At 43.0% G+C, this 10,446-nt stretch overlaps 1 protein-coding gene across 2 annotated transcripts in view; it reads left to right on the top strand.

The window, feature by feature from the left end:
* The window catches only part of GPR149 (G protein-coupled receptor 149), a 47,009-nt gene extending 37,562 nt beyond the window's left edge, over nucleotides 1-9,447 (top strand). For both annotated transcript variants that reach the window (XM_032446454.1, XM_015872242.2), the window contains one exon: nucleotides 7,001-9,447. In XM_032446454.1, coding sequence (XP_032302345.1) covers nucleotides 7,001-7,573 — 573 coding nt within the window. In that variant the 3' untranslated portion in view covers nucleotides 7,574-9,447. The remainder of the gene's footprint in view (nucleotides 1-7,000) is intronic.
* Nucleotides 9,448-10,446: the final 999 nt, after the last annotated feature.

Genomic DNA, 10,446 nt, shown 5'->3' on the forward strand with positions numbered 1-10,446 from the left:
TCATGGTTTGAAAGCAGAATTTTTTGTCCTGTTATTTTCAGACCATAAAGAAGCAGTGAGAAAAGGGTATTCATCACTTTGATTTAGATTTTTGGACAGTAAAGTGACAGAAAATACATGTGATGCCTTTGATTTTATGTTGAAGCTGTGTGCTGCTTAGAAGATACTGTAGCTGGTTGTCTGCTCACCTTCAGTTCTGGGAGTAAAGTTTGGCTCCATAAGTGATTTCTCTGGAAGGAAAATTGCATGAAAGGAGAAAGTGGCAGTGTTTTTTATTCAGAACCTGTATGGGCCAGCTGTAATTGAGAGGGAAGCAAAAAATGGTCCTTGTCATTTCTAACTCTCTCTTGGCTGCATTGTTGAAGGATACCTTTAACATCTCATAAAATAGCAGTGTATCCCCCATTCCTAAAGACACTGTCTATAAATATGCCATGTATGTTTTTGCCTCTAGTTAGGAGCCTTCAGGCAATAGAAATCTGTCAGGCTTGCAATCTTTTATAGGCTGATTTTTTTCTTCCTTTGACTTGATTACCTCATCTGTGGTTTGCCTCAAGCAAACTCTTTCAAAAGGCTCTATGTATAGCATGTATTTATGTTGCTTGCAAAGAGAATGGGGAAGTCTGTGTGCATAATTTCACTTAAGAGAAGTCAGTGCTGTGTCTCTTTATGTCTGGAGTTTGAAGTTGTTTTAGCAGTGATAAATATACAGGATCTGTCTTGCTCCAAGTAGGCTGTAAACATTCCAGTAAACAATGAATGGACTTGAAGATTATATTTGCTTCCCACCAGCCGTACAACTGTATCTATGCTAATTTATGGTGATGTTCTCATCCTGTCTCTTCAAGTAGTGGTTGGAATCAGTGTGGCATTTCTCCGTCTTATGACTGCTGCAAAAAGCTGCCACTGGCTGATACCAGTGCTCTCTTCTCAAGGGATCCTAATGCCACCTAATGGAGAAGGAGTAACGAAAGCTGTTCCAATAAAGCCAGTACATTCTAGGCGAGCATGTTCTCCATTTATTAAGGACTCATGCTTTTCTTCACCAAATTTGTAGATTACTGTATTTTCCTAGAAAGCATAAACACCATTTACTTCAGAGTGCCTGCTGCTCAGCAGAAGGGCTCTTAGGGTAGTGCTTGCAAATGACCTCAGAACTTTTTCTTAGGGTGGCAGTATATAAATGAAATAAACTTCACCACGAGTGGAGAAAAAGGCAGGGCTTGGCTTTGCAGCTGCTACAGAAATGAGAATTAATGTGAGTGGATCATCTCCCATACAAAGTGCAATATTGAAGGACTGTCTTGAGCTCATTTGCTTCAGGCACAGACAACTGAGTACAGCAGTTCTGATACCTCAGTGCTGGTATTCTTACCTTGGGTGCCGCTGTTGTGTTTGGGTCCAAGGCCTGTCCAGATGGGGCAGACCAAATACAAATCCAGGCTTTCAGGTCATCTGAGGTGACCTTGTCTATTCTTGACACACCCTGTGTTGGGTCTAAATTTACTGCAGGCGGCCTCTCAAAGGGCAAGTCATTGTAGTAATTAATTTTGGGAAGAGGAAGACTAAGCCTCTGTTTTGAAATAAACAGAAAACACATTGTCTCTGAAAGGAAATGATGGAATATTTACTGGAAATGTTCTGAAATTAAACTTTCTTAACTGGGATCCATATTCCATCGAAGTCCCTAGGAATGGAAATTAATTCCAGCTTTATTCATAGTACTGATATTTCTGTTTGAAAAGCAGTGTGGTCCCGTGGAAGTGGTGTTGGACCAAGATGCAGCAAAACGTGCCTCCTGCTCATGGCCCTGCACTGCACTGCTCAGCAGCCCTGGGGGACGTTTCCTGCTCTGTGAGCTCACTTCAAAGGTCTCTTGCCGTTCCCAGAGTCAGATGTGCACTGACATAAGCTCTGCCTCCCTCTAAAGCTCATGTTACATTTGTCTTAGTATTCTAGTACTAGTCCATTCTGTGACTCATGGAGTGATGAGGGAGTCTACCAACTAACTTGTGCTGGAGACTGAAGCAGCTGAGAGGCTGCAGCAGTGTACCAACTGCCTTGTGCTCCAATGGCTGCAGCTCTCCCTCCAGTCCTGTGTTACACTTGGTAGTTTTCTGAGGACATCTCAGATCCTCCAAAGCTCCTCAGGTAGCACTAGGCAGCCAGGCCCAGGCAGCTACAGCAGCTCGTGTGTGTCCTTTCTGAGGATGCATCCTCTTCTCATAGTCAGAGAGGAAAGCTCCTATCTTAGGTGCACTGGAGTATCCTCCAGATGTGCTGCTTCCCTTGGATCATGTTGGATTTTCAGGCTGCTAACACGCTCCCTTTCTTCCCCCAGTTAACCTTTTGTCTCCACTGGCCTTTACAGTATTGCAACAGCAATTTGTTGTTATTAAAATCAAACTAAGCTGTGGATGACTCAAGCCACCACTCAGGTCATGTAAGTTGCTGAACAGTTTTTTACTTTTGATTTGAGTTGCTAGCAGGTTTCCTAGCTATGAGCCCACCTCTGGAACAGAGTCAGCTTTGGTCACAGGAAACAAAATACTGACTGATAACTGTCTGGAGAATGGAGCTGGGATGCTTTCCTTTACCTGCTCTGCAGGGATTTGCTTCATGAAACAAATCTTACCAAGAAATCCTGGCAAGTGTACACTTAATCCAGGTCAAAAACTTACTTTCTCTTCAGGGAAGGCTGTGGTTTTTCTGGACTCTGTAACTGGCCCAGTAGGGCCACGTGAAAGCTGTAAGTCAGGTGACTCTTGTGAGCCCTTTCTCACTGCCCTGCTCGGGCCAGTGGCTGTAAGGTGTGCTTCTGTCCCCTACGCTTTTGTCAGGGTGTGCTCACCTGGACCTGCTGGAATCAGCCAGAATGGGGAGAGGAGAGCCCAGCCTGAAACTACAGCGATGCTGTTGAAGGTTTGCCTCATAGCAACAACTGTTTTCTCTCTTCTGTGAAATCTGGGAGGTGGATGGTTTAATTTAATAATGAAAGCATTTGCTTTATCAATTATGTAGAGATTTCTCTGTTCAGAATGCGTCAGCACTCCTTAAGGAACAAGTACATTTGTGATTTACTTCATTGTAATTTTCTGTCTCGGCTTGTTAAAAAATGCATGTGCTGGTACACGTAGTCCTCCAGTGAGAGCTCTGTCCCAGATTCCAGCAGACAGAGCAGACAGCGGCCACCTCCAGCATGAGCAGCACAGGAGTGTGCCCTGTGATGAGACACCGTGGAGTGAACTCTGCACACAGAGTAACACCAGGCAGGGCAGCTCCTGTTGGCCTGGAGCTCAGGGTGAGCATCACAGCCTCAGAGATCCTGCAGTGCTCCTGAGTGCTGAAATACATGGGAAATAAACAGCCTCACAAATTACCAACTTGATGTTTCTGTGATGCAGACCTGCAGAAAAAAATCCTCTGGGGGCAGAGCTGGGGTTGAGTGCTAGTTTGTTACTTTCATGAGACTGGGCAAATCTTAGGAGATTCAATTAAAGCCAGTTTCAGCAGAGAGATGGCAGATCTGGCTTACTGAATGTTTTGGTTGGGGAATGCCATGATTTTGTAAATTGAAACATTCGAGCATTTCCAACTTGGAACCCTTCAGAACTATCAGAATTGAAGACCTGAATTGTAAAAATATATGTATTTCTATACATGTGTATGTGGACAGTAAGTAAATACTTCTATGTACATATAACTATGTGCATGTAAAGAACAAGTATCCTTAAGTAAGGATATCCTTAAGTAAGAACCAGAATAGGCTTAATTTTCTGCATGCTTTTAATTGTAGAACGAGTTAAAGGTGCCTGTAATTGGCTAATATTTCTACTGGAATTTTCCTAGTTGAAAGTATGCAGTTTCTGGGCTTCCTGGTTGGTGACCAGGACATGGCACATAAGACCTGGTATGTCCACTTCACTTCAAAAAGAAAAATATCCATTTCTCAACAGAGGACAGACAGAGAAAGAGCCATTAAATCTACTGTCATTGGAAAACGTCTTACTCTCCAGAACTGGAGTGCTCACTGCAGCAAGTGGGGGGTGTTTGTTGTCCCCCAGGTCCCTCCATCAGATCCTCCATCTTGACATTCACTCTGACAAATCTGTAGTGTTTTATAAAGCAGAATGTAACCTTGCACCAAAGTAATCAGTTCTTATTTAATCTATTTTTTTCATATTCTTTCAATGTCTTTCTGCATAATGTAAGTGCTTTTTTAGACAGTTCTTCAGACTCTGAGCTTGATTAACTACCAGAAATGCAGATGCACTTAACTGACCCTGCAAGGAGTTCCAGTGTTGATTGCTGAGGCCAGGAGGGCTGGAAGCAGAGCTACAGTTCTTGTGCCCAGCAGTATCTCGGTATCCAAGGAAAGCACCATTTTAAACGTGTGTTACCAAATCATTATATCCAGGCTCGGTGTGTTGCACTATCTAAGAAACTGAACTTGCCCCTCCATGAGCACTGCTCAGGACACTTAGCAGGCTGTGCCCACTTGATCTTACCCAGATCTGAATTTGCTGCTCTGTCCTCTGGTGTCATTAGTAAAGTATCTGGGGTGGAAGATAAGTGGTCTAGAGCTTCCTTGAGAGAAGACAGAGAAGAAAATAGTTCTGCTCACATATTTCCTGGAGGAGTGATCCTGATTACTGCAGAAAATACAACTGTGCTTTTTAAAACAGTGCCCTATTCCTTGCTTTAAAACAGGGGCCGCTGGTGCCTGCCCCAACAGAGCTGCTCTCCAGGAGCCCCAGTACCCCACCAGCAACTGGGAGCTATCAGTGAGATGCTGGATCTGACAGTCATGTGTGGCTTCTTTGATACCTCTGTGCACAGCACAGCCACTGTCTCCATAACCACACATGGGAAGAATGCTTGAGGACCATTTCTCTCTGACAGATGTATTGAAGAGAGTAATACAACTTTGATTTCCTTCCAGCAGGGCGAACCAGCTGCTATCACTTTGTCAGCTAGATTCCTTTGATGAAGGACTGTGTTAAGTCACAGTCTGGCAAGATTTTTCTATGCAATGAAACCTATTTTCTTTCTCATGCTCTTTAGTGAAGGTGAGGTAACGTGTCACTTGACTGAGCTGTGTGGTTGTAAGTTCTGCCTTGTTCTGTGGATGTCTCATCACAGCATTGCCCTTAATAATGAGCAAGTAATTGCCTTTCCCAGCTCCCTAAGAAAAATTACACCTTTCCAGTACCTGAAATGTCTCTTTCTACTCACTTTCTCAGTATTACTGGAAACACTGAACAGGACTGGTTCAAGTGGAAAGGCTCTGTTCAGTGCTTCCAAGGCTGAGCTCAGTGTTTCCCTGTAACTTAATAAGGAAAAATTGTTCCTGTTTGAAGAGTTTCTGTGGGCTGTCTTCTGTTTGCAGGTAGGTCTGTGCCAGACAGAGAGACATCCCTGCTCCCCTGGGCAGCTGTCTGTCTCATCTCAGCCCTGCCTTACACTGTACAGGAAGAAATTCGAGTGCTAGCCAAACTCTTCAGAGCTTTAGACTTCCACATCCTGATAAATCAACCATTTGTCTTCCTCTGGTTGCTCCACCCATGTCATGCTTTGCCATTTTTTTTGCTTTATCACCTTGCTGGCTGGTAGCTTTTCGGTGCCCTCAGTGCACACTTCTGGGTGGGAGCAGAGCTGGGTTTTGCTGCTTCTCCCACTTTCAGCAGTCTCTCTCTTGTACATTTCCATCTGACCAGTGCCACCCTTCCATGTGATCTTCCCTGTCCCGGACCAGTGCTTCCTGAAAAGGAATATGCCTTTGGCAAAGCTGAGGTTTGTTTTAGTAGTATTCTTTTAGTGGATAAGAACTTGGTTTGGGATGCAAATCCCTGCACCTCTTAGTAAGCAGTCCAACTGTAGCAGAGTAGGTGAGAATGAGCCTGTACATTTGTTCTCTCCAACATGAGTCATGGAATGGCTGGCCTCCACTGTCAGAAACGACAGTCTGTAAGGTGAGGAAGAGAGGCAGGATCTGTCCTGCAGCACTGTGAAGGGGAATACTTAACAACTCGCCTCTGGGTGAGCAGCCATGGTCCACGCAGCAGCAGATTGCTTCTGTTCTCCATGATGGCACACACGGTGACTGCTTTGAGTAATGCCTTCATTTATTTGCGGCCACTTGAAACACTTCTTTCATTGAAACTGCTAAGAATTCTTCATTTGAGGATGACCTTTAGGACTACAGAGCTGGAACTGAATTTTATCTCTATGCCTTCAAGTGTATGATTTTTTTTTCTGCTGATAAATTCAGCTTTGTACTACAGGGAAATCCATATTGGTGTCTCGGACTTGTGTGAAACGAGGGAGCAAGGGAGTGAGTCCCTGGATGGGCTGTCTGACCACTGCCATGGTGGCATTGTAAACTCTTACTATAGATTTCCTACTGATACTATTATTTATTTTCATAAAGCTATATCAGTAATTCTGGAATGGTATCTGTAAAGCTGTTCCAGTAATTGTAGCTCAGTTGGTAGGTGGCACCCGATTTAGTTAAGTGCCCAAGGGAGACAGATGCTGTCAGCATGGAGTCCAGTCTTTGTGAAGTTCTCTGCTGTTTTTTCTCTCCTTTGTTGACTGAATGGAGCCTCAGGACATCAGTACCTCCATTGGAATTAAGCAGAAATTAAGTGAAGACACTTGCAGAGGTCACTGCTATTACTGGCTAGAGAGATGCCTGCTAATGCTAGTTGTCTCATTGTGGACTGCCTGCAATGAAATGTTAACAGCAGACTGTTACCATAAAGAGTCCATGAGCTGTAGCTGAGTCACGGTCACTTCAGAATTCACTTTTTATACTGAAGTGCACGGTTATGAACACTTTTTTATACTCTATAACAAGCCATATAGTTAATTTAAATACCAGCTTCCTAAAATAGTGCAAGGAAAAGCCTTCAACAGTAAAATAAGTGAACTGGTTATCTGTCATAGATTCTAGCCTCAGAAGTTAGCATTAGGTAATGGTAATTCTTTCTCTTTTCAGCGGTCTGGTGGGGCCTTAGCTATTCCTCTGTGTGCGTTTCAAGGAACTGTGTCTCTTCAGGCACCCACAGGAAAAACTCTCTCTTTGTCTACATACGAGGTAAGCACTGAAGGACAGAAAATAACACCCACGTCAAAGAAGATCGAAGTTTATCGATCCAAAAGTGTTGGTCACGACCCCAACCCAGAGGAGTGTCCTAATACATTTGCTGACACCAGTGTTAAAATTCATTTAGAGGTTCTTGAAATTTGTGACAATGAAGAGGCTCTGGATACTGTTTCCATCATCAGTAATATCAGCCAGTCCTCTACACAGGTAAGGTCTCCGTCCTTGCGCTACTCACGGAAGGAGAACAGATTTGTCTCATGTGATTTAGGGGAAACTGCTTCCTACTCGCTCTTCATTCCATCCAACAATCCTGACAGCGATATTAACATCACAATTCCAGACACTGTGGAAGCTCACCGGCAGAACAGTAAAAAGCAGCACCTGGAAAGAGGTGGTTATCAGGAAGAAATACAGATGTTGAACAAAGCATATAGAAAGCGGGAAGAAGATGGCAGCAGCAATTAAAAGACATTTAATTTAAACATTTAAACTGACTCAGTGGACGTTGCTCCCCTTGACTCAAGTTACCCTAACAAACACAGTGCCAGCTGGTTTGGTTTGTTTGGTTTTTTTTTCTCCTAGCACATAAATGATTTTTATTTGGATACACTGTTACATAGTTAACACACATGGGAAAACAAATGCTTCAGTGCTTCGCAGCTTTGAGTAATGAAATTCAAGTTTTTATGTATCTCTTTATTTGAGGACAACTTGCATCTGAAAGGAACCCTAAACAAAGTCCTAAAAGCCACCCTTGCTTGCTTGTTGGCATTGGGTGGTCTATGGGAGGCCAGAAAATGGGAGAACAAGTCCACACCCATGAAGATGTTAGGGGTTTCAATGACTGTTGCAATTCCTCTGCTGATGTGGCAGACTTGAAACCTTTACTGAAAATTTGTAGCACAAGCCTAAGACTAAGCCATTTGGTTTGGGATTATATGTTACCTACATGGTTTAATTTTCTACTGCTCTGTACGTGACTGATATGTAATGTCTCTGTGTCTGTTGTATTGACCGTTGAATGTGGGTGGCTGACATGTAAGCATGCACAGTTTGTAAGTCCAACATTGTGAAAATGTGCTCTCATGGCTTGACATTTCTTTCATCGAGTGTGTCAAATGTTGGTTGAATTTATGCTGGTTACTATAAAGTGTGCCGTTTTCTGCCTCCTAGATCTCTAAGGAGAGGGGACAAGGCTGTTCTAGGAGGCCAAACGTAGAGACCCAGCTTAGCTGTTGACCTCAGCTTGAGGCTGATTGCCCAGATCAGCTTCCTGCCCTGGAGCACCCTCTGGAGGAGCCTATCCTTATGCTGCCTTACAGGAAACCTAGAGCCAAGTCTGAAATCAAGCTGAAACCCATGAATGGACTGTTTGTCCATTTGATTCCAACAAACCAAGGCTAAAGCAGTGAATGAAGTCCTCAAGTCTAATGCTTTTTGTCTGAGAGCTCGTCTTCTGAGATTTTGTCATTCATTTCATCTAGACAGAAGTAGATTTCAGCAGGACTTTCAGAGGTTTGACTAAAAGTTACACCATTTCTTCAGTTAATAGATCTAATTTTCTGTGAGTGACAACATAATAATTTAGGTGTCTGCGGTCACCTTCTTATCCTTTCAGTGGGAACATGCATGGGAAAGTAAGCACAGCCCTATTTAGGATTCCTTTATGGATTCTGAACAAGTAGAGCAGAAGGGCCAACTAGCTCAGGCTGTGTTGAGTATGGAGGCATGGAAAGAACAGGTGATTTACCTTCTCACTTCACCAACATAAATCAGGCCTGCCACCGCGTTCAGAGGGGCTGTGCTGGTGTGACAGTGATGTAGAGCTGAGGAGAATCGGGGTCAGAGACTGCAGGCCACTGTGATGGAGATGGATCGCTCTGTGCAAGATGTACTTTTCACATTCTGCTCTTCCAAGGTGAAAACAAAGGTTCTCATAGGATTGCCTCAAGGCTCTTTGTACCCCTGCAATGCTGTGTTACATTTCAGATTTAACAAGAAACTACAGTAGATGGCGCAATCATTGGTAAGTCTATTGAACAGGTAATATCTTTGTGCATGCAGCAGGGGGACACGTTCTGCTGTCTCTTAATGTATTGCTTTGCTTTGTGTTTGTAGGATGAGCTCAGAAAGCTGCTTTATAGCAACAGATATTCTCAGTCCAGAAAAAGGCTGTGAGGGAGGATGCAGTGCATCACTGCCCCAGTTTGGTCATGTTCTCTGATGGGTGCATTTAGACTGTGTTCAGGTTTGGAGGCATTAAAATTCTGACCCTGAGCTTGACCTAACTGTAGAATGTTGTCTTGCTGGTGTAATAAAAATACATTTTCTTTAATGAATCTGTAGATTTGGTCATGTCTGAATGTCTGACTATTTTATATTTTATTTTAGTGACTCACATCATTAAACACTGTGAAGTGTCTGGAAGCCCAGGCTGTAATTACTCAGTAGATAACAGCTCCTTGCACAAAGTACTAGAAAACTTTTTCTAAGAGAAAGCCTCTGACTCCTGTACTTGGGAACTGTCAGAGTGTCTTCATTTATCGTTTTATGAAATGTATTTAATTTTAAAGTACTTATTTTGAAATGGTTTTTAAGGAAAAGAAGTCTCCCTGCTCTGTTGTTTATCTTGCCTGACCTTTTAATGTATTTCAGTGACAGCTTGACATTGAGGGCAAAGTGTTTGTCAAGGACTGTTTGAAGGTGACTTGAAAGAGACCCCATCTCTGCTCAGACACCATAGCAACTGACTCAGAAAGTCCCTCAGAAAATTTTGACCTGCATCAGCCCCTGCACTTCTCCTGCTTGTGGGAGCTGGGCTGTTGAATAATACAAAGGGTAGAAAACAAGAAACTCAAAAGAATTTCTGAGATAATCTTAGGTAAGCAGCATATCCAGTGTGTTGGATTTTCCCTTTGGTGGCACACGTGCAATGACAAGAATGTTAAGCTGATAGAGTTACGGGAAAAGTAGATATGTAATAGGCAGAGCCAGGCCTCCAATCCCAAATGCCAAATGAAGGATTGGGCTTCTTGAAATAGACGATATGGCCCAGTACTGAAATGTATGTTTCTTATTCTGTTCGAATGACAGCATCATGCTACTTCATAAAGAGTAATAATTAAATTTTACTTACACGTTGTTTTATCTTTATAGGTTTGAGGTTGATACATATATTCTGGAACATGATTCCACTTCCTGCTATGTATCGCTATAATGATTTCCAAGATGAACTCTGACTGCTAGGTTTCTTTTCTCTCATGAATATTGCAGATTTAGGTGTCTCAGGGCAGAATAAGTTCTGCTTTTCTAGTCTTAAGCAGCAGCTGTTTTATCCA

Source organism: Coturnix japonica, chromosome 9 (assembly GCF_001577835.2).
Source record: "Coturnix japonica isolate 7356 chromosome 9, Coturnix japonica 2.1, whole genome shotgun sequence".
Lineage (NCBI taxonomy): Eukaryota > Metazoa > Chordata > Aves > Galliformes > Phasianidae > Coturnix > Coturnix japonica.